This window comes from Thamnophis elegans, chromosome 6, assembly GCF_009769535.1.
Source record: "Thamnophis elegans isolate rThaEle1 chromosome 6, rThaEle1.pri, whole genome shotgun sequence".
Taxonomy (NCBI): domain Eukaryota; kingdom Metazoa; phylum Chordata; class Lepidosauria; order Squamata; family Colubridae; genus Thamnophis; species Thamnophis elegans.
The window spans coordinates 20,401,185-20,427,696 of record NC_045546.1 but is presented as its reverse complement, the minus strand read 5'-3'; the positions used below and the strand labels follow the sequence as shown (position 1 = coordinate 20,427,696).

General features: G+C 37.5%; 1 protein-coding gene across 2 annotated transcripts in view; it reads left to right on the top strand.

Moving 5' to 3' along the window:
* Window positions 1-23,597, top strand: part of ZDHHC20 (zinc finger DHHC-type palmitoyltransferase 20) — a 53,478-nt gene extending 29,881 nt beyond the window's left edge. The window contains exons 5-13 of one of the 2 annotated variants that reach the window (XM_032219749.1): window positions 316-385; window positions 3,186-3,218; window positions 4,466-4,586; window positions 13,032-13,164; window positions 14,311-14,437; window positions 16,120-16,209; window positions 17,697-17,812; window positions 21,250-21,327; window positions 22,384-23,597. In XM_032219749.1, the coding sequence (XP_032075640.1) occupies window positions 316-385; window positions 3,186-3,218; window positions 4,466-4,586; window positions 13,032-13,164; window positions 14,311-14,437; window positions 16,120-16,209; window positions 17,697-17,812; window positions 21,250-21,287 (728 nt within the window). In that variant the 3' untranslated portion in view covers window positions 21,288-21,327; window positions 22,384-23,597. Of the gene's footprint in view, window positions 1-315; window positions 386-3,185; window positions 3,219-4,465; window positions 4,587-13,031; window positions 13,165-14,310; window positions 14,438-16,119; window positions 16,210-17,696; window positions 17,813-21,249; window positions 21,328-22,342 lie in introns of both variants that reach the window. The other variant, XM_032219748.1, reaches the window with a different exon arrangement.
* The last annotated feature ends 2,915 nt before the right edge of the window (window positions 23,598-26,512 follow it).

Genomic DNA, 26,512 nt, shown 5'->3' with positions numbered 1-26,512 from the left:
AGTCCATGGTGCCAAAAAAGTTGGGGACCATTGGTTTAGATTGTGTTCATGTTTCACCTTTCCGTAAATAGTTATACAGATAGTTTTCTTTCCTTTTACTTTCGCACCTCTGTACTGGTGATGGGTGGCCAATAAAACCATATAGATTTTATTGGAGAGTTCTCACATTACTCCCTACCCATTTATCTTTGAAATATGACTGCCCTATTTACATTTTGAATTCTTCTAGATTCTGTTCTGAGAAGTAGGTAAGTTTTAAAGTCCTGATTCTAAAGCTTCGCATTTCATATCTTGACTTTGAAATCTTCCATTTAGCTATTAGATACTGCGATAGATGCCAGCTAATAAAACCTGATCGATGTCATCATTGTTCTGCGTGTGACCTGTAAGTATATACTGATTCTAGTTTGGATTGATGAGTTTGTTTTCAAACATATCTTCAGACCTGAAATCACAGAGTTCCTTTTCCACATACAGGTAGTCCTCGCTTACTGACCACTTCTTCAGCATGTCTTCCGAGTTGCAACAATGCTGAATGAGTAGTATTTACAATTAATCCTCAAAACTCCGGCATTGTAGCACCCTCACAATCATGGCAATTGCAATCTGAGTGATTGATAACCAGCACTTTATGTTTAAGGATGCTTTAAGGATGCTTTTTGTAGTAACATCCCAGTCATGGTGTGACCATTTGAGGCCTTCCCTGCCAGCTTATCCCAAGCAAAATCAATGAGGATTGCCAGCAGGGAAGGTTGCACAGTTGCTCTGATAAGTCCCCTACTTCTTGCATACCATCTTACTTCCTTCTGCCCTGACCCCTCTGCACTTGTATGCATCTCACATCCTCCTTCCCTGGCCTCTGCAGCACTCCCTCTCCCAACTTACGTGTCGCCTGCACCAGGCCTCTCAAGACTCATTCCTACACTCCCTACCTGGGACTCCTCCTGCTTTATGCCCCACAGGTCTTTGGGGTTATGAGGACAACTGGGAGTTCCTTGGTTTCTGTCTTTAAGCAATGCAGTCACACATGATGTAGCATTTTACAACCGCATTACTTGGTTACAGCAATCCTGGTGCACTGCTCACTGACATTCATTTGGATCTTTATGTGAGCAGAACAGATTAACTCACTGAAGAATCTGAATATTTGTTTATCATGCTTTCCATGCCAAGATGCCTTGCTTATCATTCCCAAGCAAGCATTGGGAGCCATGGTTACCCAGAATTGCAGTCAAATTATGTTTACATTGGTTATATTATGCTGTGACTGCAATAAAAATCACAGTCTGGTATATGTCAGGGTTGCCATGGCAAAGAAACATTGATTGCTCAGATACTCATGAATTTTCCTGATGGTGCTTTCATCTCAGATACACCAGAAGCAGTTTCCTTAGTTTCCTTAGATATCGAATTATAAAGTCTAGCCTATTGCAATTCTATGGCCCCATATTATTGTAATTTTATTGTGGTTTTATTTTATGATAAACTGATTGCCAGCAGTTTGGCAGTTCAAGTCCCACCAGCTCAAGGTTGACTCAACCTGCCATTCTTCTGAGGCTGGTAAAATGAGGACGCAGATTGTTGGAGGCAATATGTTGACTTTGTAAACCGCTTAGAGAGGGCTGTAAAAGCACTGTGAAGCGGTATATGTCTAATTGCTATTGCAGTTTTCCTATATCTTGTGTGTGTGTGTGTGTGTGTGTGTGTGTGTGTGTGTTGTATTTGTGCTGTAACAAAGGCAACAGTAAAAATATTGGGTTTCTGTCTGGATGGTCTCTTATGATGAGCCGATGGACAGAGAATGGAAGCAGTGAACTTCCTCCCATATTTGGGCATACCAGGGGTTGTGACTTTAAATATATTATATATATATATATATAAAAGCAGAGCTGGCAGCAGAGCTGGACAGTGAGGAGGTTGGGGAGGAACATGGGCCAGTCCTGAGGGCTGAGGAAAGCTCAGACGAGCGCTCTGCGTCAGAGGCAGAGAGGGAGCTAGACAGCAGTGAGGCACTCTGCGCATGCGCAGAGCTGCCAGAAGACAAAAACAATTAAGAAAGCAGGGTCGACTTAAGAGTAAAGCCACACCTTGGAGGTGATTGGCCCCTCCCATAGGAAACAAACGAGGAGCTAATGGGGAGTGGGCTTTTGCAGAAAACAGTGGGTTCATTCGGTCGTGTCAAGAGTGGAAAGTTTTGTTTGTAACTATAAGAGGCTCTGAACCAAATCTGTGACAGAAGTAAGATAGGACTCTACAGCATTGACTCCACTATCCTGCTTTCTTGGCAATGGACAGCCCATAGTACTCCTTCTCACAACCTTTGAAATTCCTGTGTCAGTATTACAGCCCAAAGCTGAAAATGAATGCATTCAGTATATCATTAATGCTGTTGTGCTCCATTAATCTGCTTTGAAAGGATGCAGTCTCGAGAAGCTGAGTGTGATGCTTGGTAGTAACAGCATTTTCCCCAGACAATTAGTGTTTTAATTTGAATTAATGCTAAAGGTAGTAAACACCAGATGCATGGGGAAAAAAATCCTTCCAGGAACTTGAAAATGAAAGATAGTGGTAGAAAAATTGTAATTATGTGGAAGAATAGCAAGGTTTTGCCACTTTTGTGCCAAGTGTCTCTTTATTGTTCTTCTACATGCAAGACAGTGGTGGGTTTCAAAATTTTTGGTAACCTCTTCTGTAGGTGTGGCCTGCTTTCCGGGTCCACTGGTGGAACCTCTTCTAACTGGTTCGGTAGATTTGACAAACCAGTTCTATCAAATAGGTGTGAACTGGTAGGAACCCACCTCTGATGCAAGAGAATATGTACACATTATGCACTCCTCTGTTCATTTCTTCTCCCTATTGTAAAATGGATTGAGTGAAAAGGGGGTTCTAAGAATGCCTCTCCTTTTTTTTCTCAAGTTACAACTGTGTTCTGATTTTCTTGATTGTATTTTATTGTGAATGAAACTAGATAGGAAAACTGCATGAACCTACCTTGTAATATTTTGCTTCTTCTTAACTGCTTTAAACAATCTGGGTACAGAGGTGGAGTGATCAATGGTTTCCAAGATGTTACAGTGCTGGAAAAAAAAGTTTGAAAGTTTGATATTAGATATATTTATTGAAAAAAGCATAATAATATTCATTTATCACCTTTGCATTGATTCGGATGGCTTCTTTTATTTTAGATGTGTACTGAAAATGGATCATCATTGTCCTTGGTATGTTTTTTTTTATTCCTCCTTGCTTTTGTACCAAAACCAATAAGTAAGCTCTTTTATTATTGGGTATGCACAAAATAAGTAAAGAATAAGAATAATTAGGTGGAAATTTAAAGAGTGAACTACGAACAGAGTCTAAATTTAAGTTAGGTTTATTTTTATTTTCTTACAATAAGAACCTTAGGTTATTTTCTCACCAGCAGTAAATAGCACATTCTAGAATCATCAACTACAACTTTGTTAAAATAATAGTAACAAGAGAGGCTTTATAATGCTTCAGAGACAGCTGAATAGTTGAGTAATTCTCTGAAGATGCTTTAAATCTCTAGTTTGTAAATGGTCTTAGACAATCGTGACTCATTAAATTAATGGAAGCTTTATTAAGAGCAAGGTTAAATGGTAACATTGCTAGCGATATTTGATAAATACATATTAATGTTCTGCTTTTAATTGTTATACACTGACTAGAAGAAAGATGAGGATCCCCAAGTCCCAGGGGCATTTTTGGCCTTTAACCCTTTTATTGTGATGGACATTAAACAAGTATCCCCTCAAGAATGTTTATATGTATATAATATACTTTATATATTGAATTATAGTAAATTTTGTATATACACAAAGACACTTTTATTTTAGTATTGTATGTCAGACCCTGTGACATGGCTACTCTGATGGTGGTTTGTGGTTTTAAGTCAGCTGTCAGTTATGTATTTTTTGTTATATGTATTTTTTGTTATTATGATGAGGTGGGAAGCTATATAAATTAAAATAAATAAATAAAATGTGCTGCAATGCAAACTTTTATGCTTTTAGTAGAGTCAAAGAGCCTAAGAGTCCAATCTGATTTTTATTTTAAGATTTTTTTAAATAAAATAAACGTTAATATCAGTCTTTACTACCATCTTCATCTTCAGCAATAGTCTTAAATTCCAAATAGGTTTATAGGTGTCCCTAGTTCTTTGTTCAGAAATGAATCTAATGCCTTCTTCTTTTCCTCACCCCACCCCCACGAAAGGTTAAAAACAGGCCAAAGAACTAGAAAATATTTTGGAAGGGTAACAAACAGCAACGCCTTTAAGTTTGCTTTCTAGGAAAAAGCAACTGACTGTGATACAAAGAGTCTTGTTCTGAGATTACAGGCAATCCCATTAGCAACTGTTTTTGAACCCATCTATAACATGGCTGCAGAAATTTGTTTAACTCTTCTGTAGAAGGGAAAAAATGGCTATTTCTTTTTCCTTTTCCAGGGTGAATAACTGCGTGGGATTTTCCAACTACAAGTTTTTTCTCCTCTTTTTATTTTATTCCCTCCTGTATTGTCTGTTTGTTGCTGCTACGGTTCTTCAGTATTTCATAAAGTTTTGGACAGTAAGTTCTTTAAAATTAAAAGTTTTAATCTTAAAAAAAATACAGAAGCATTGTGTTTTCATGCTTCATGAAATATACTATGCTTCATACTATACCTAACTGTCATCAGTTTGAGGTGAAGTAGTAAAATACTAAATAATTAAAGTTTATAAATAATACATGGTTTTTGCTTCACTGCAGCCGAATTTGCTGTCTTGTGGATTGTACCTTTTATGTCGGCTTTTCATGCATGTTTTAAGAAAGCACATTCTATATGTACTGTATGACATTCATATCAACATTGCCCTCTTCTAATTTCAAAATAAACCTGATTTTTAATCTTCATTCTAATTGAATAGCATGACCTGGTTCCATAAGTCAGATCGTTTTTAATATTGCTTTAAACCTTTGGAATAGCAACATTGTGGTTTTGGAAAAGAATTGGCTATCATTCATAGACTGTGAAAGACGTTACTTGAATGTGAATAATTTATACATTAAGTAAGCACAAAATGAAACGTGTTTATAGTAGAAATAATTTGTAGATGCATTTTTGCATTTTATACACACACACACACACACACACACACACACACACACACACATACAAATATATATATGTCTTTGGTTATTCGTGTTTTCTCCCACGTAAAATTGGAGGTGTCTTGGCGACGTTTCGACGAAGCCTCATTCGTCAGCTTCAGGCTTCGTGCTTCCAGGAGAAGCATATACACACACACTCAGGGTAAACCTAAACTTGAGGGGTTATTTATTGTTAACCTGTACACATCTGTGATATCTCTTCATGATTCAGGCAAATACAGATATTTCCCTGGTACAATTCATGCAGTTCCTTTTCTTTTCTTGGCATGTTGTGGTACATGCACATTAAGTAATGAAGACTTTGTACTGAGTCACAGCTGAGGAATTGCAAGATAAAAGGATTCTTAATGAAATTTGAAATGTTTGATTTTCAAATTTGATTTGAGTTTGTTTTAAGATCTTGATGCATTCCAAACTTTGAAATGTAACGGAAAACTGTAGTTAACCAAACCTTCCTGGATATTGCAGCATGGCCCACTGAAATAAAAGGTGATATGTGCTAAAATAATCTTTGCATATCAATACTTGGTCTTATTAAAGCATAATATGTATGTTCCTATTGAGAGGAAAGTTAGTTGAAGCTGAGATTACTGATTCAACCAGCCGATATCCTGGAGGCTACGTTTTCCACTTGAGCATTCTGTCACTGGCACTGCATTTATTCTGTTATTACTAAATATCTAAGAACAAGAATCTATCTTTCATCTATCTTTCTTTCTCTCACTTTCCTTCTTTCCTTCCTTCCTTCCTTTCTTTCTCATGGTTTGTTTTTACTGGGTTGCATGCAACCAGCATCGTGATTCATAACGACATATTGTTTACCATGATATGTTATTATTTTGTGTCTTAGTGAGAAAACATAGTTTAGCATTGTTTGTTTGTTTGTTTGTTTATGAAATTTATAGGTAAGCCATGTCAATATTTTTGTCAGCTTTGATACTTGTTATTCTGTAGGATATTTTGCGTGTGTGTGTGTGTGTGTGTGTGTGTGTGTGTGAGAGAGAGAGAGAGAGAGAGAGAGAGAGAGAGAGAGAGAGAGAGAGAGAGATAATCCGGGGGGGGGGGGGGGGTAATGGCAAAATGACTTAATTTTGCCAAAACTACAGCTAAAAATATGAATTATTGTTGAAAGTAGATAAAAAAATATCTATAGATATCCTGATGCACTTGGACTGCCTGCTTCCATTAGTGAACTGACCCAATGATTTGAGCAGAATCTGGAATAGAGCTATGGATGCACTAGATCTGTGGCTTTTCTAGATTCACAGACTGCAAGGTTTTTTTATGTAGCATTAATTTTGAGCAAAATTGGTCATCATATTTCCTTAACATTTCACATTAAGTATCAATTATTTTAATTTAGTTTGTATTATCATATTAACTTGAGATGAATTTTTTTTAAGATTAATTACCAGTAAATAGGGGAATGGGTATTATCTGTTTTAGGGGACAACTTTTTCTGATAGTACCTGTCCCCCCCACCTGTCAGTCCATCCCCCCCCTATTGCACACTTAACCATAAAGGGAAAGCTGTAGAAGACAGCATTTGAGCCACCTGGAGCATCATGCACAGGCTTAGCCTCAACAAGTATGCAGAACCTCAGCAATAAAGCTCAGGAAGTTTCCAATTTATTAATCAGCTGGTGTCCCTGGAGACGTTTCTGGCTATTCATTGAAAAATATATTAAAACAGTTGAAAATAAAGACATAATCAAGAAGTGAAAATGGCTGCAGAGATTGTGGCAAAGCACCAATGCCTTTGAAGATTATCCTGAACCATGATAATTATCTGAAGGTCTGTTGCCTTGTGAATTTTAAGCCTTTTGTGACACCTAAACAAGAGTTCATCTCTTTGCCTCATCTTCACCCAATTTTGCTGCTTTTTTGCTTTCTTGTTCCCTTCCAATGTAATTATATCATTAGAATTCTTTTTTTCTTCAGAAGGAGAAAAGATTGAGATGGGGAATGAGAGAGAGAACGCAAATCCAATTTATTTATCTATATATATAAAAATGGAACGCCTTGAGCAATTTCAACCAAACTTGGTACATAAATGACTGACTCTCTGGAAACAAATACTGTGGGGGTAAGACACCCCTTGGGATGTGTGTTCTGTTACGATACAGCCTGTTGTGCCTTCAAATGGCTTCTACTGTACAGCGCAGTGGAGTTGCCATGGTAATGACAGTACTCCACAAGGCGGCTCCCTCTGGTAAGGGGGAAAATCCAACATTAGAAATTGCGTTTGGTCCGGATATTTCCCCCCTATAAATAAATACCTGAACAACTCCGGGTTATCAGCTAATTTACCATATTTAGAGACCCTTCATCTTCCTCTTAGAGCTCAGTTCATTTTCTAAAGTAAGTTTTTGAATAATCCCTAGGAGGATGAGTGTGTATGTATGTGTGTATCTGAGACTTGTTTCCATGATTTGTTGTTCTTCCAAAAAATATTCCTAATTTGTGCTGTTTGTCAAATAGTACATTTCAGCATTTCAATATAACTTACTCAAATATTAATTCATGTGTGAAGTCCTAGTAGTCTCTGAGTTTGGTCGTTTGCTTGCAGTTATTTAGTTACCTGAATAGGTAACATCATTAACAGGGAGTTGGGTTTGCTCTCTGTTTATATATATAGTAGCTTGCTCTATCAGTGATGGTAGGGATATGGTTTTCTCTTTGGTGGTTCCTTGATTTGGATATTGTTTTTGTTTTGATTTTTTTTTGTCTGATCTTTGCTTATTCTGGGTATTGGCTGCTGGAGAGAATGTACTCTTGTTTTTGTTGTTGTTGTTTCCTTAATGGTTTATTGACTTTTCTGAATGATGTGTAATCTCTATCTACACTATATTGCCAAAAGTATTCGCTCACCTGCCTTTACTCACATATGAATTTACTGTACGTGACATCCCATTCCTAATCCATAGGGTTCAATATGATGTCGGTCCACCCTTTGCAACTATAACAGCTTCAACTCTTCTGGAAAGGCTATCCACAAGGTTTAGGGGTGTGTTTATGTGAATTTGTGACCATTCTTCCAGAAGCGCATTTTTGAGGTCACACAACTGATGTTGGATGAGAAGGCCTGGCTCTCAGTCTCCGCTCTAATTCATCCTAAAGGGTTGAGGTCAGGATTCTGTACTGGCCAGTCAAGTTCATCCACACCAGACTCTGTCATCCATGTCTTTATGGACCTTGCTTTGTGCACTGGTGCACAGTCATGTTGGAAGAGGAAGGGGCCAGCTCCAAACTATTCCCACAAAGCTGGGAGCATGGAATTGTCCAAAATGTCTCGGTATGTTGAAGCATTCAGAGTTCCTTTCACTGGAACTAAGGGGCCAAGCCCAGCTCCTGAAAAACAACCCCACACCATAATCCCCCCTCTACCAAATTTTACACTTGGCACAATGCAGTCAGACAAGTACCGTTCTCCTGGCACCCGCCAAACCCAGACTCTTCTATCAGATTGCCAGATGGAGAAGCATGATTCGTCACTCCAGAGAACGCGTCTCCACTGCTCTAGAGTCCAGTGGCGGCGTGCTTTACATTGCACTTGGTGATGTCTGGCTTGGATGCAGCTGCTCGGCCATGGAAACCCATTCCATGAATCTCTCTGCGCACTGTTCTGGAGCTAATTGGAAGGCCACATGATGTTTGGAGGTCTGTAGCGATTGACTCTGCAGAAAGTTGGTGACCTCTTCGCACTATGCGCCTCAGCATCCGCTGACCCCACTCTGTCAGTTTACGTGGCCTACCATTTTGTGGCTGAGTTGCTTTCGTTCCCAAACACTTCCACATTCTTATAATACAGCTGACAGTTGACTGTGGAATATTTAGGAGCAAGGAAATTTCACAACTGGATTTGTTGCACAGGTGGCATCCTATCACAGTTCCACTCTGGAATTCACTGAGCTCCTGAGAGCGACCCATTCTTTCACAAATGTTTGTAAAAACAGTCTGCATGCCTATATTTGATTTCATATACCTGTGGCCATGGAAGAACACCTGATTCTGATTATTTGGATGGTGAGCAAATACTTTTGGCAATATAGTGTGTCTATTTATGGTTAATTTGTCTGAATGCTTTGAGACATTCCCTAGCATTATTGTCTAGGATTCTCACATTTTCCGCAGTTGAAACTATGGTTGAATCTATCCATATTGTGAGAATAAGGTATTTTCATCATGTCTTATGATTCCTAGTTGATGTTTATGGATGCACCCTGTTAGTCTTCTGCATGTTCATGCCTGTTCACATTATTAATCTTTTTTAACATGGCTTTTTGTTGGAATATTATTTCCAGCTAATATGCACATGTTTAAAAAGGTTGCCATATGTATACGTATTTTATTGTACATGTTGATCATATAAGCAGGAAGGAATTTGCAAACCTGTTTTCAACTGGAGTTGGCAACTAAGATTACCGGGTGGAGAAGCTGGACAGAGCATGTGTCTTGTGTCTGTGTTAAAACTTTTCCTAAACATTCTTCCAGGAGATGAATAAGTACAGGGACCATTTGGATTAAAGGGTCAGAGAAATCAAATAATAAATCATACTGTCAAAATGCTTTGATTCATAATTGGGTAACAAATTTTAGTTCAAATTATGATGAATGCAGACAGAAATTACCAGTAAGTTTCTTAGTTGATTTCTATTGTAGAGATGGTTCCAAGTTGGGCTTCCGATAATGAAAATTAGAGAGAGCAATGAATAGATCTCTTAATTTTAATGGTGTGCCTTGAATGTACACCATTAAAATCAGTGACTCCTTTATCTCATTACGCAAACACAAGTTCATCTTCACATATTCATTCAGTGAATGTAAACTATTGGCCTCTTGACATTGAATACTGCACGCTTTACACCTTGTGCACGCAAAGACCATCAAATTTCTAACATCATTTTTACTTGTTCTGAACACTAGTCTTAAGGGGTTATAGCCTTTTAATATTGTCTTTATTTGCACAAAGCTTTGCCGCAGGAAATCTGCTGAGAATTGTCCAAAGGTAAAATGCAATTTAAGCAGTAGTCTCTGCTAGTATGTTATTTTGTACATTTATTTCTCATAGTAGGTTACAATATTATTATACAATATTTCTAGTTTTTTACAATTAGCAATATGCGTTTTATTTAATGCCTGAGGGAGAAATTGGTGCTCTGAAGCATAGCATATACTGACAGACAATTAAATGGATGTTAATGTTATCTATATTTTATTAATAGAAGCAATTTCAGTTCCCCGTTGTATTGTCATTGTTTAAAAGGAATATGCTTCTGAATTCTTAATATGAAGCTATTAATTGTTTAATAAGGTATTTAGCAATTTGTGCACATAAAAATTGTGCTACATTAATAAAACACTAAACTTTTTTCTCTGCACATGAATCTTCAGTATATGGAGAGAGCATATATATATATATATATATATATATATATATATATATATGTATATGTATATGTATATGTATATGTATATATATGTATATATGTATGTATGTATGTATGTATGTATGTATGTATATATATATATATTCCATATACTGAAGATTCACGTGTAGAGAAGAAAGTTTAGTGTTATATATATATATATAACATATATATATAAAATTCTCTTTTTCTTTCTCCTGCGTACCGTGTACTCTTACGATACAAAGCTGTTTGGAAATGTATGAGGTATAATCTTGTTTAAATAGTTTAAACCACGGCTGTCATGCTCGATCGTATCATGTGATGTATCGTGACATATCGCAGTTTTTTGCCTTTGCAGAGCCAGGGCAGGCGTGGTCTGCACATGGCACATCCAGCCTATGGGCCGCCAGTTTGACAGTCCTGGTTTAAACCCTCAAAAGTTTTGCAACAAGTCTCTGCAAATAAGCGAGATGATTCTGGTTAGGCCACTGCTATGTCTTCAGAGGATGTGATCCAGAGCCATACCATTTCAGAATCTCAGGGTGTTTTCCTCACACCTGCAGTTTAATTCTCTTCCCATTTCTCCCTGCACACACAGAAAAATAATCATTACAAAGAGAAGAAAGGAAGGTCTTCCTCCCTTGAACTTTAAAGTGCCTACGTGGTGAGGAAAACCTGTTAGAAATTTGGTCTTGTTCGTCCAGCCTAGATTATGCCCTTCCTGAACCATTAATATCAGATTCCTTGAGCTCTTTGTTCACTACCAAAAGAGTCTTCACTGAACAGAAATAAACTTATGCTTTCTGAAGTCACTTTATTTTGGGGAAGAAGGGCAGCAGCCCCCCAAAAAATCAGTAGCCTTTTGTTCCCTTTCTTTGTGGACAGTGCTTTGTGGGCTCCTTCTTTTAGTAACTGTTGTTCTTGTGTAGGCTGAAAGTGGAAAAAGTTGGCTTAATTCCCTCATTGATAGTCAGAAATATACAATTGTCGATTTTAAACATTTGTGGATCCCTTAAAATGTCTTATCCATATCACCCAAGAATATACGGTTAACATATTTTTTTAAAAAAAATAGTAGTAAGACAGTAAATAAAAATTATCAACATCATGGTACAGTGGTTAGAGTGCAATACTGCAGGCTACTTCTGCTGACCAGTGGCAGACTGCAATTTGGCAGTTCAAATCTTACCAGGCTCAAAATTGACTCAGCCTTCCATCCTTCCGAGGTGGGTAAAATGAGGACCCAGATTGTTGGGGGCAATAGGCTGACTCTGTAAACCCTATGCAGAGGGCTGTAAAAGCACTGTGAAGCAGAATATAAGTCTAAGTGCTATTGCTATTATCTCACACACACACATCAGAGGTGGTATTCAGCGGGTTCTCTCCAGTTCATACGAACCAGTAGCGGCAGCTGCGGGAGGCTCCGCCCACCCGCCCTGACATAATGTGCAAGCACTGCACATGCGCAGCATGCGCTCACATTTGCGAACCAGTAGGGAAGGTAAGTAAATCCCACCACTGACACACATATGTTCCAGTTAAAAGAAAAACAAAGTGGAGTACTTCCTTCTTTGAGTTAATTTAATTAGCCTATGGATTAATCCTTCTCTGATTCTCTCTCAAGATTATATGGGAGAAGGCTGCAGTGTTGCTTGTCTGCACCTAATACACAGCCATTTTCTTAACACCAAAGTAATCTTTAAATTGATTTCAAGAGAAGGCATTAATCAACATCATCTGAAATAGACATGGTTTGGAGTGTGTTGGGATTGGAAATACCATGAGTTCTGCAGATTCCAAGTTTTTTTTTTCTCAGATCACTGCCCCTGCTAAATATCAACTACAGAGGTTTCCATATCTATTGGTGGAAATACAATCTGAAAGTCAGCCTTCTCTTCTATATATCTATAGAGTTGCTTTTTCCCTTAGTGGAGAAAATCCTGAAAAGTCGTCTGATGAGTCAAAGAATTCCTCCCTTAAAATCTTGATTTTCAAGAAGTTTCCTTAAATTCTTTTAATGCATCATTTATATTATCATTCTTTTCTTCCTTAATGAAAACATTGCTTAAATCTTTCTTACTTCAACCAGTGCAACAACTATTCCCTTGCAAATCATTAGTTATTCCATTGTGCCAATTTGTCAGCTCTTCTATCCTTCCTTAATGTCCAATTTAACAAGATGAATTTGAACAATATTTCTTTTCCTCCTAACTTGACTGGCTGGCAGTCAGTTGTTAACCTTTCCAGTTCAGTGATTTTTGTCTGTTAGTTGTGAAATTATGACCATAAAGAAATACACTGTGTGTTGTCAAGGTCACATATAAATGTTAGTTGCTGTACATGAATTCATGTTATTTATTTTAATTCGGAATAAAATAGTTGTAAGAAAATTTCATTTGAACAAAAAATGGATGAAAATGCATTAATATAGTTCTTTTCTTTTTCTTTTCAGAATGAACTTCCAGACACCCATGCAAAATTCCATGTACTTTTTCTATTCTTTGTGGCTGCCATGTTCTTCATCAGCATACTGTCATTGTTTAGTTACCACTGCTGGCTAGTTGGTAAAAACAGATCAACAATTGGTTAGTAAATTACAGGGATTATTATTCTTATTATTTCTGTTATTCTTTAGTTCCTACCCCATCCACTGACCTAGCAGCTCCAGGTTCTCCAATTCATTCTCACCATAATTCTGTAAACTGTGTCAAAGTTGTATCTGACCCTAGATTACCCTGTAAATTTAATATCTGATCATATTTGCATATAATTAGGCCCAAGAGAACAGAACAGAGTAGAATAATAGAGTTGGAAAAGACCTTGTAGATCTTCTAGTCTAACCCCATGCTTAGGCAGGAAACCCTTTACCATTTCAGACAAATGGTTATCCAATCTCTTCTTAAAAACCTTCCAGTGTTGGAGCATTTACAACTTCTGGAGGCAAGTTGTTCCACTGATTAATTGTTCTAAATCTCAGGAAATCTTTCCTTAGTTCTAGGTTGCTTCACTCCTTGCGTCCTTTTGTAAACACCTCTAAAGTGTCTTTAGACTTACAATCTTGTATCAGCAAAGATCAGATTTCTGTTTCTTTTCTTATCAAACTAAACTTAACATAGCTAAGAAAATGAATAAATGAAATGGCAATGATGATGACAGGAGTTATTTCTGGCTACAGAAACTTTTGGGGAGATTGAAAAAAAAAATCTCCCTATTGATGCCAGGCCACAATCACTTTGTTATGGACTATACACCCATTGCCTGTTTAAAGGGGAGTGAATAAGTATTTCTGTATATCTGCATGCTTCTAGTTTACACAAAATGGAAATTACAGAAAAGTAGCTTATTCTGTATCCAGAAATTAATATTAATAATTGCAAAGGGCTTGAAAGGAAAATTGTGTTTTTTAATTGCTGACCAAAATAAATATTGCACAATCCTGTTTAGCTAGACAAATGATAGTGTTCTAAAGTATTGGTTTTGTTCTCTTGTTTTTTTAAAATTTTTATAATGGTCTGATCAAACGAAATAAAACTGATGCTGTAGATTTGTATTCTCAAATGTAGTTTAACAGCTGTAACATGTTTTATAGCCTTGCAGGTGACAATATTTTCATGAGAGATGACTCAATCTAAGAGATGCTTTATTCTGTTATTCTTAATATTCCGCCATGGAAGACTTTCTCACTGTCCTAAATTGATTAATTTGTTTTCCTTTCTTTATGTGTGATATAGAAGCTTTTCGGGCACCAATGTTTCGAAATGGGCCTGACAAAAATGGCTTCTCTCTTGGCTGTCAAAAAAACCTAAAAGAGGTTTTTGGAGATGAAAAGAAATACTGGTTGCTCCCTATTTTTACAAGGTACTGTCATTTATATATTTTAGTTATAAATTCTAAATTTTGGGTATAGAGTTCAGAAGTATATAAATCCTTAAATGATATTCATCTAATACAACTATATACTATATTCTGGTCTGTGACTATAATTAAAAATTGATATAGCATTCTAAATTTAACACACTAATATTGAACCAAAATAGTACTTTATGATTATTCTTAGCCATACAGGTAATCCTTGAATTATGATCACTTGTTCAGTGACCATTCAAAATTATGACAGCACTGAATGAAGGGGATTTACTGCAACCATGTAGCCAGAGTAGCATCCTTGTGGTCACATGATCACAATCCAGATATTCAATACCTGGCTTCTGATTACAATGTGTCAGGTGATCTCAATTTCCTACATTTTCTGTCAGCTTCTCACAAAAATAGTCACTGGAGAAATAGGCAGGAAGTTGGAAGATCTTCCTGCTTCTAATATACCCTATAGCAGGGGTGTCAAACTTGCGTCATCACGGCAGTGTCACGTGACTTATCAGGACTTTTTTCCCTTATGCTAAACTGGGCGTGGGCGTGGCCAGCACGTGACGCATCCGTCCCGTGGGCTGCCGGTTTCACAGCCCTGCACTATAATGTTGACTCATCTACCCTCCTGCATTCAGTAGCACCTGCCTTTGGGGGGCCCACCCCCTTTGCAGCTGCACAACCACATTCTGGGGTACCTTTTGCTCATCACCACACACCTCCCTGCACCTCAAAGCGCCCACCCACAGTCCCCTATATATCATCTCTTTCAACCCACACAGATTGCTGTTGATAGGCAGTGTGATCATATGGCATCACACTTTACAACTGTATCACTAAAACAACAAACATTCTTGTCCCAATTGTAGTCATAACCTGAGGACTGCCTGTATTATACTTAGTGCTTAGTGAAGTCAACATCCAGTTCTTAAATATTCTGAGTTGTGCATTAAACACATTTTTTTTTGCTGAATTAGTCTCATCTTTTAATCATACAATGAACCAACAATAATGTAGGCACTTTAGTTGCTGCTAATGCATGTGGACCAGTGAATTCAAAAGGTGTTTATTAAATATACTGCCTTTTTGTAATTGCCATTACAAATAATCCTATAATACTTGATGAAGTCAGCAGTCCAATTAGCCAGTTACAATTTTTTTTTATTGACAATGTGCCATCAAGTAATTTTCAACTCCTAATGTCCATATTGCCTCCATGAATGATTTATTTAGCAATATTGAAAGGCCTTTATTAAAAATTGTAAATGGTTCAGAATTGTTTGGTCCAAAAAGTTAAGCAAGAGTACAGTTTACTCTGGAATTACATAGACTGCACCAGGAATATACTGATAACGATTGCAAGGACATACTGTTCAGACATTCCTGATCTGAAAAGCAGCTTATGAACGCTTCATAGATGACATCTTTTGACATTTGCAGACAAATTATTAATGTCAAATAACTGTTAATGTTCTCTGAAAGCTACTTGAAGATACAATAAGTTCTTTCTTGCCACAGGTACAATACTTGGTGCTGAATATGTTATGTTCATGACCTATGTACCCCTCTTCCATGTAATGTGATGTTGAAAAGCATAAATTGTCTAGATGTTTATGCTGTGTGTATTCAGCAAACTAATGAAATACTTGTTCTGCCTTGTTTATTGTACTGTGCAGCTTAGGAGATGGTTGCAGCTTTCCAACACGTCTGGTGATTATGGATCCCGAGCAGCTCGCTGTCTCAAGCCAACATGAAACTGTTAAAAGGTGCATACAATGCTTTCTACATAGGTACACAGAAGTCTGCTACTGCACGTTCTCATACACAGGGGGCCACTTTCATCTCATCAGCAGATAATCAGAGACAAGAATTCATTTCCCAGATAGTTTTAAGCCTAATTGCAATGAGCATGGATGAGAGAATGAATGGATAATGTAACACATATGAAGAAGCCTGGCATGGAACTTTCAATTTGCTTGCCCATCAGCATCCCTGTGTCTGAAACGGTATATTGGACTGATTGTGAAGTTTCTTATTCTAGAGCAGAGAGAAAAATTCTGATGTGGGAATCCCACTCTCTTCAGACACAGAGCTAATAAAGATTTTGGTGTGGGTTTCTGTGGAAGGAAACCACTCTTCCAGGTTTTTTTAATAACAAACCAGTAAGATTGGTCATAGAAACAAGACTAGAGTTGATAAGAATACTGGATACGCCATGGGCGTGACCATGGTGGGCATGGCCTACTTGGTCTCCTGCACCACCAGAGGGGGTATTTTCACCCTCCCTATGCTCCGGAGGCTTTCCTCAAGCCTCCAGGAGAGTATAAACAGCTTCCCCCAAGCTCCAGAAGCCTTCCAGAGGCTGGAAATGGGCTCATTTCCGGCCTTCAGGGAGACCTGTTTTTTGCCCTCCCCAAACTCCAGAGGCTTTCCTCGAGCCTCCAGGAAGGCAAAAACTTCCTCCCCCAGGCTCCGGAGGCTGGAAACAGGCCTATTTCCAGACTTCCGGAACTTCCAGGAGACCCGTTTTTTGCCCTCCCAGAGCCTCTGCATAGGCCCAGAACTTACCTGGAATCCAAAATGGGCCACATTGAGACTTCTAGGAGGGGTGGGGTGGGGTGGGGTGGGCGGGGCCAGCCAGTCCTTTCAACTACCAGTTCAGCGAACCAGATGTAAAATTAGCATCCGGTTTGCCTAAACAGGTCTGAACCGTCTGACTCCCAGCCCTGGTTTAATGGCTTTGGGAGGCAGAGTGAAGAGCCACACCAAGAGGAAAGGTCAGATAAGAGGTAGCTAAGTCCACAAAAGGAATGTGGGTGTGGTAAATGTCTTAGAAGGGACACTCCCTTGTTTCTTGGGTTGTAAATGCAAATGAAAGTTGTACTTTCAAACTTGCAAAGTCCTATTATGGTAAGCTAGAATAGAAAATAGAATTAATCTAGCCAGTCACATTTCTGGGTTACACACTAGGCTAGCATTATCTGGGATACATCAGTTTGGTTCTTTGGTTTGCATTCTTTTTGTTTTTGTTTTTTAAACTTTATTTTTATTATAATTGTACATTAATTTCTTGCTGATTCTGGCAGATCAAATAAATAGGGGATGTGTATTGGAAACTCTTATTCAGTTAAATTGTTTTAACTGAAAATGTGCAGAAAAACTTTTGGACTAGTTCTAAACATATTTTATGAAGAATTGCAAGAGTGAATCTTTGTGAGAAACTGTTCTCTCTAACAGAAATTTTATTTTTCAGCTCTTCTACTAGTCAGCCATTTCCTACTAGGCCACTCAGCGAATCTCAAAATCGACTGCTCGCCAGTGATAACCAGTGGGTAGAGGTCAGTTCAGAAGATGAAACTGTTAAATCAGGTATGTATAATTATTACATAATTATACATAATTATTAGCTTGTTACAGGGCAGAATTTTACAATTCATTTTTCCCCCTAAATCTATTTTTATTTTATTCAATAAAAGTTAGCAAACACCCCAAAAAATTAAAAAGAAAAAAAGAAAAGAGAACAAACAAGGCTTTAAAAAGAAAAAAGTGCATTAAAAAAGACTAACACATATACACATATTGTCCTCCTTAGTTGAATGTTGATTAATACAACATTATTTGTTTTCCACCCCTTGTGAAATAGGCCCAAAGAATTTAAAATAACTAATTCTATTTACAAGTTGTTAACCTATCATCTGTAGGCAGTATTAATTTAAAAAAAATACTTAACAGGAATAACAGTAATAATAAAAGACAAGATTAAAATTCCAAAAACCATTTCTTAACGAACTGATATGGTAATAAACTCGTAGAAAATTTATGGCTTCATAAGTATCCCAAATTATTCCAAATATTAACCCTGATTGGTCCTGGATCAAATATCCATGTTTGTTTCCTAATACCATCTCCTATCAATTGTTGACTGATTAAATATAATACATCCAATCTCCAAGGTCAGTTTGTCCTCCCAAAAAAGTTCAGATGAAATTGTTCCCTAGTTAAATGTGATATATTCCCCAACTTCCTTCATTCCACTTTAAAAAGACCACTTTACAACTATCCATCCAGACCAGAGGTGGCATTCAGCTGCTTCTCTCCAGTTCAGGTGAACCGGTAGCGGCTGCTGTGGGAGGCTCCACCCACCTGCCCTGACATAATGCTTGAGCATTGTGCATGCGCAGAAGGCAGTGTGAATATGCAGACGGGGCACATGCGCTCACATTTGCGAACTGGTAGGGAAGGTAAGTGAATCCCACAGCTGACCCAGACCATTTTCTACTGTTATATAAAAGTGCAGGCTTGAACTTCAGGGAGGCATATGGAGTCAACTCTGTTGTTTCTAAGTCTGAGTTCATACTTCTTCCCAGCAAATCTACTGCTTTGAAATCATATTCCTTTTGTGGGTTTAATTTATTTACAGTCACTTGCCTCTGAATGTTTTCCACAGTTGTTATGAGTTCATCAAACGTTTTAAAAAAGTTTTCAGCTAAGAACTGCATGCTGCCAAGCAGTCTTTTCTCAAGTATCACCCTCCTTCCCTTGTATGTGGTCCGATACAGTATTGTTCAATGTGGTGGATAAGAGTTCTTTGGAGAAGAACAGGAAAAAGACAAAAGAACAATATTTTCTGGATATTTTGATCCAAAATTAAAAAGGATTAAGAAAAATAAACTTCAAACTTTTTGCAAATTGATAAAATTAAAAATCCCTGTGGTGAATCTTTCTTCTATATATATAAAAATGGCTCTCTGTGTGTGTGTGTGTGTATGTTCCAACATAACTCTGGAATGCCTCAAGCAATTTCAACCAAATTGGGTACACAGATAGTTTACTCTCTATAAAAAAATACCGTAGGGGTAAGACACTCCTAACACACCTCAGTTTGTGTGTTCTATTAGATACAGCCTGTTGTGCCTTAAAATGGCTTCTACTGTACTTCTGTAAAATGGATTCTACTGTACAACGCAGTGGAGTTGCCATGCTTCACAGTACTCCATAAGGGGCCTCCCTCTGGTAAAGGGGAAAATCCAACATTAGAAATTACGTTTGGTCTGGACATTTTCCCCCTATAGATAAATACCCAGGCAATGCCAAGTTATCAGCTAGTGTCCAATAAAAATGTAAAACCACTTTCACTATCCAAAGTAAGGCCATGTTTCCATGTGGAAAAGCTGAAGTTAATAAAAACAGCCAAATAGATCAAAGGAAAAAAGAACAGATAAAATCCAGCAAGGGCTTGAAATAAATCAGCATTCGGCTAATCAATTACCTTTTAAAGATGAAAAAAAAACAAAGCAAAATGAAGTTAAAACCCACGCTTGCTTTCCAAAATGGTTTGTTGATAGGAAAAGTTCAACAAAATACTAATGACTTTCTGGCTGCCCCCAGAGGGAACTGCAGTTTTCAAGACCCTAACTTCCAGGTGTGGGTCCACAGCCATCCAAAAGTCATCTTGGGTCATTCCTAAGTGCCTCCATTTAAATCTGGGGCCCAACACTGCCAAAGAACCAACTTTGGCAACAAAAAACAGCAGATCATCGGCAAGTGAGAAAACTCTTCCTATCGGGCAGCAGTCATCTTGGGGAAGGATTTCACAATTCCTATGGAAAATAAATATTTGGAGAGGATTTATCGGTTCCACCACAAAACCGCGGTAGACTAAAGCGCGCTCGACAAAAGCGCGTACCTGACGTCATCACGGCGCGACGAAAACATCACGCTGTGAGCGGTAAAGTTTAAATTAACGCAAAAACCTTACCCTAACCCCCCCAAACCTAACCCTAAACCTAACCCTTAACCTAACGCTAAACCTAACGCTAACCCTTAACCTAACCCTAAACCTAACCCTAACGCTTAACGTAACCCTAACCCTAAACCTAAACCTAACCCTTACCTTTACGTGAATCGGCTTGCTTTAAAAGCGCTTTTTAAAGCGCCCTTTTTTCTCCGCGGTCGTATTTGTCGCGCTGCTGATGACGTCAGGTACGCGCTTTAATCGGGCACGCTTTAGTGGACCGCGGTTTTGTCGTGCCACGGATTTATCAAATATATGGCCGCCCATTTCATAAAAAGATTCTCAGCAAAATGCTACAATTAAAACAATAAATACATTAAAATAATCATCTAAAATATAAACAGTCACTATTAAAATAATTTAAAAACCTGGCATAGGAGACAGTGAATATCAGCAAACAAAAGACAACTAGTTCGTGTGAAGTACTAGTACCACTTTATAAAACTCTAGTAAGACCACACCTGGAATACTGCAACCAATTTTGGTCATCATACTATACAAAGGTTGTAGAGACTTTGGAAAAAGTTCAGAGAAGAGCAACTAAGATGATCAAAGGGCTGGAGACTAAAACATATGAAGAAGTCTATAAAGAAAAGAAGAATTAGGAGCGAAATGATAGCAGTATTTTAGCCTTTGAGAGGCTGCCACAAAGAAGAGGGGGTGAAATTATTCTCCAAAGCACCAGAGGGCAGGACAAGAAACAATAGCTGGAAACTAATCAAAGAGAAAAGCAACTTGGAATTAAGGAGAAACTTCCTAACAGTGAGGACAATTAACCAGTGGAACACCTTGCCTCCAGAAATCATGGGCGCTCCATCACTGGATGTTTTTAACAAGAGTCTGGACAGTCACTTATCTAAAACGTTATAGGTTCTCCTGATTGAGCAGGAGGCTGGACTAGAAGACCTCCAAGGTCCCTTCCAACTCGTTCTATTCTAAACTAAGAAATAATTGTGCCCTCCTTTGTTTCTGATGTGTAAAACATCTAAACCAGGTTCTTCTTCTTTTTCAGGTGTAAAAAAACATATTATAGTTTCATTGGAGAGCTGATCTTATCTCAGTATCCATTTCTTTCAGAGAAGGAAAAATGGTAAGAAAATGTATATTCAGAAAAATCAATATGACTTTGCTTTCAAAATCTTTTTATGTAAACAGGAAAGAAAACATGGGCCACACTATAGGCTGATCTTGAGTAGCACTTAATAATAAAATATTTTCTGTCTTACTTTGCATATTTTTTTATATTAGTTTATTTTCACCACTTCGTTCCACAAGGTTACCATATTAAGCATTCATTTAATTTGAGCTGCTTCCAAATTTAGCAGTTTTTAATTCTGTTCTGCAAAAGAAATGAATGTAAGTGTATGAAAGAGGGGCAAATGCTGCTTTAAATCCAAATTTTGTCTGAAATATAGAAAAGGGATTTCCAGTATTGATACTAAACATCATTTTGGATTTTTTCCAAAAACTAGATAGATTTCATGAAGTTGCAGGCTAAATCCAAAACAACCAGATAAAAGAACTCCAGAGAAGATGGAAGGTTTGCAAAGCATTGACAGAGTAGAAACCTCTTCTGTATAAAAATAATAATAATTTCTGAGGTGGCATTCAGTCAGTTCTGACAGGTTCTAGAGAACCAGTAGCAGAAATTTTGAGTAGTTCGGAGAACAGGCAAATACGCTGGCTCCAGCCCCACTGCCTCCCAGTCTCCCAGCTGATCTTTGTTGTTGTTGTTGCCCTGAACAAGAGGATGGAGCTGGAAAGCAGATTAGTGGGGTGGGGAGGGAAGGGGATTTTGCAGTAGCCTTTGTCTGCCACGACCACAATGCCACACCACGACCACGAGGCCACGCTCATCGAACTGGTAGTAAAAAAACAAAGAATCCCACCACTGAATAATTTGTAAATTAACAGTTAGTTTGGCAAGAGAAAGCTGCCTTAGCAAAGCATAAATCAGGTTTCATATGTGTTTTAGTATCTTTTCTGGAAAGCTTTTCTTACATACAGCAATTCATAGCAGAGAAATCTATTTTCGGTGCAGAATTAGTGTCTTTTACTTGCCTTTACTTATCTTTATTCAATGCAATACTTTGTTTTCCAAATAGATTTCTACAATACATTTGTGCTTGGATATTATTTTTTTAAGGAAGACGCCAATAAATCAATGGAACAGTTCCAGCATGTTAACAAGACACGGAAAATGACATTGTTGATGGTATCCAGTGGATGCTTATAAGCACTTCCGGTGCAGAAAGTCTGATGCCTTAAGATTCGTGACGTGCATTTTTGCAACATGGACATAAGCTATTACAAGGGCCAAATTCTCAAACGCCCTGCGAGAGTCTGCAAGACTCCAAAGTGCAGAAACTATGCATTCCAACTGCACTGTGGCAGTGACTTGATTCTGCAAACTTCATGTGTGAAGCAATGCCATGCTGGTATCATTACTTTCGTAACAGTTCTGTGGAAGAAAAGTGCGGTAGGAAAGGGTAATCATATAGTTTACTATAGCATTTCACCATTAACATTCCAAAATACAGTTATATGTGGCTCAATCATCATCTGGTGGACTACTGATATTTGGTACTTCCTTCCCCCCCCCCTTCCTATAACCATCATGAGTTAACCAGTAGTAATGGTACAGGTGTTGTAAAGCAGCCAGTCGAAAACTATGACTTTCTAACTTTCTCTGATAATCAAAGTCCTTTTCTTTCAGACTTGATTTGTTGCAATACAGTGTTGTTACAACACTGTACAGTATTAGAGAAGCAAGGTTTCTTACTCAGCTCATTAGCCATTTGAAGCGCTAATTGAGAACATTATTTTACTGAGCAATTTTGGACATTATTTTTAATCTCTAGGAAACATGGGTAAGTGATGTTCACCCTTCCCATTTTAGAATGTTTAATAATTGCGGGTTTTATTTGTTAGCATTTTTGCCTGATATCCCCAATAAATATATTCTTTCTGAAGTCTGCAGGTTATTCAGCCATGAACAGAAATCATTCCTTTCTTTTTCTTCCTGTTCTTGCTTTTTTAAAATAGAAAATAATCTGGCATGAAAGTGTTATTGAGGGATTGGATTTCATAACCCTCTGTACTAGGAACATTGAGTGAACTAGGGAAGGAACTGGAGAAAGGGGACCTTATTCACAGCCATCTGCTTTCATTGTTCAAGATTCCCCGTCTTTTCTATCTCTCTTTGATCTTGGATCTAATCCTATCCCTTATCAATAAATACTGGTGTATACTTTCAGTACAACGGTAAATGATTACATTAATCTGTTAGAGCAGGGGTGTCAAACTCAGGTTATCACAGTGGCATCACGTGACATATCAGGACTTTTCCCCCCTCGCGAAACCAGATGTGGGCGTGGCCAGCACATGATGCATCCAGCCCACGGACCGGGAGTTTGACAGCCCTGTGTTAGAGGGTAGGAAGACACTGGATGCTGGACTCTGACAAGAACTGTATGCATGCATTTCCTTTCCCACAATTCACCAATGTTCTCATTATTATGACTCTTAACAACGTTGGCAGATTTAGAAACATATTTTTAAATCTATTGCAATAGGTTGTATCTCAACAGTTCTACATTCCTTATTTCAATCCATAAAACAAAACTTGTACAAGTGATTTTTTTTTTTAAAAAAACCGATATTGAGTATTATAAACAACAGGGGGTAGAATAAATGCAAATTATACGTATCAATGTGGCTTTTCCGAATTAATTTTTAAAACGAGAAGAAATAAAAGACATAATGCAGTTCTTGTGACCCAATGCTGCATCCTATCTTTACAGTGCAAGTTAGGCCCAAGGTCTCATTACCCTCTTGGTCAGATAATGTGGTTCAGTGCTATGAATTAGTGCTCTCTAGATAAGATAAAAGGAAGTCAGACTGCTAGAACACAGGACAAATTCCGCAAATCCACAACTAGAAGTTACAGCGAATATATTATCCCTTAAATTATTTGGTACATAGGAAAGATCAGTTACTGCAAGCTAATTGTAATGATATCTGAGAAGGGTCTTGGAAGACAGGGAAGAGCCATAGCCAGGGGAAGAGTTGGGTAACAGCAACTTAGGCTCTGGAAGCCATCTGGAGGTGGATGTCTCAGAAAGGACCTTCTATGGTTTCTTGGACCTTAAAGATGACAAGGGAGAAATGTTTTGCAATACTGATGTCATCCTTGTGAGGTTTATATTTAGCTCATCTTGAGTGTGTTTCCTTTCTGGACCATCTTGTAAGGCTGTCTTGCAGCTCTGAAATTATATGTCTCTGCTGTTGCCTTTTTGGTCCAGGAAACTAGGAAAGTTCCTTCAGAGATGTTTGCCATACCCACATACTTTCCTTAGGCTAAGTTGCCTGTTGTCCAACCATTTCCCTGGCTCTGGCTCTTCCCAACTCCCAAAGTCATTCCCATGTGCCATTACACCAAAAACTTGACTATAGCAAAAATTGTCTTAAAAGACAAAAATTCAAATGCATCAGTAAAAATAAATGGATAACAGGGTTCTCGGAGTTAAGTATATATAGAAATAATAACTCTTTGCACTTATTTGTTTGGCATCTACACAGTATCTCTAGTAATAATTAGGGTAAATTTAAAACTATGCTGGCAACATCTAGTATTTTAAATTATTTTGCAATCATAAAGCCATTGAAAAAATTCCAACAGTGACTAGTGAAACCATCTATATTAGGGGTGTCAAACTCATGTCATCACTGCAGCATAATGTGACTTATTGGGACTTTTTTTTCCTGATAAGACCTTCATTAAACCGGGCATGGCCGTGGCCAGCGCATGATGCATTCAGCCTGCGGGCCAGGAGTTTGACAGCCCTGATCTATGTGTTGGGTCAGAAAGAAAAGTGTTTATAGTACTGAACTGTAACTAACAGGTAGGAAATCTTATTAATTTCAAGAAATTATACCAAAGAGTATGATATATCATGCTGATTGTATTGGAAAATGTGTAGATTTTATTTAAGTGCTTTATCAAAGCATTTTGCTAATGAACGTGTAATGGTATAATTAGAAACATTTTATGTACATTCATTTTGGGGAATTATAGCTTGCATATTGTAAGCATAGATTCTTGGTTGCCTTAGGAAGTCCCTTCCCAGGTATTATTTATGTTTAGTTCTACAAACTTAAGACTTGATTTACTGGCTGCTATTATAAATTAGATTTTATGCTGCAGTTTTAAATAAGGCAAGTATTTTCTAGTAATTATGATTTCTTATTCCGAGGAATTGTAATTAATAGAAAAGGCTTAAAACAGCACTTGATTAAACAGATCTCTGGCATCCTGGGTTGGAGAAATGTCTAGCAATTGTTATTTTTGTAATTTTCTATTAATGTAGTGACAAGGTCCAAGCAATTAAAAGACACTATTTACAATACTGTGTACAATTTCATTTAGAACATAGCTACCAAAAATGTATCTTATACACCTGTATTATAAAAGCAGGTTTTCAGTTAGTCTTAAAAATCCAGTGTGTATTTTCCAGATTATACTTGAAAATTTTAATAGAATGAGACTCCATGTTTACAAAATAAATTACTAAAGATCATTTGGAAGAGGGAACAGCAATTAAATGGCTCATAGTTTGATCATATTTTGAGATAACGTTTTTGTTTCCTGGTACCAAAGAACTGATAAACTATCAAACAGCTTATATTCTATTGCAATCCTAGTATCTCCCAGGATTCTTAAAATTACACTAGGAAAGCTTCAGAAAGCATTTTATGGATTGTGGTCTTTTACCTTAATCCTAAATATATTTACCTGGAAGCTCTACTTATTTTGTGAACATGACAACTATATGGCTCAAGACTACACATTATAGGGTATTACGGAAGTGCTTTCCACTATGTCTTGTTTTTCCCTAGTATAAATTAATAGAATGGCATAGTTTGGCCAAAATTGCCACAACCTGTGTTATATACCAGTGGGTACATCAGACACATTGCACTGTTGTTATGACAAAGATGTATGCAGATATTTTACTTAAATATAGATCTCTCTGTTATAGTAGTAGGCTTGCAAGTATTCAAATCTAAAATGGTATGAGGATACTTAAGAGGATACATGTGAATGATACATCTGTTCTTTATGTTGCAGATAGTATTCCTATGCACAGAAAAAGCATATTGCCACTAATAATTTAATAAAGTTTTTAAATGGGCTTTTATAAATGAACTATGTAAGAGAGATCACTTTGCCTGAAATTTTCCTATTTTTAACTGCACCTTGTAATATCTTCATG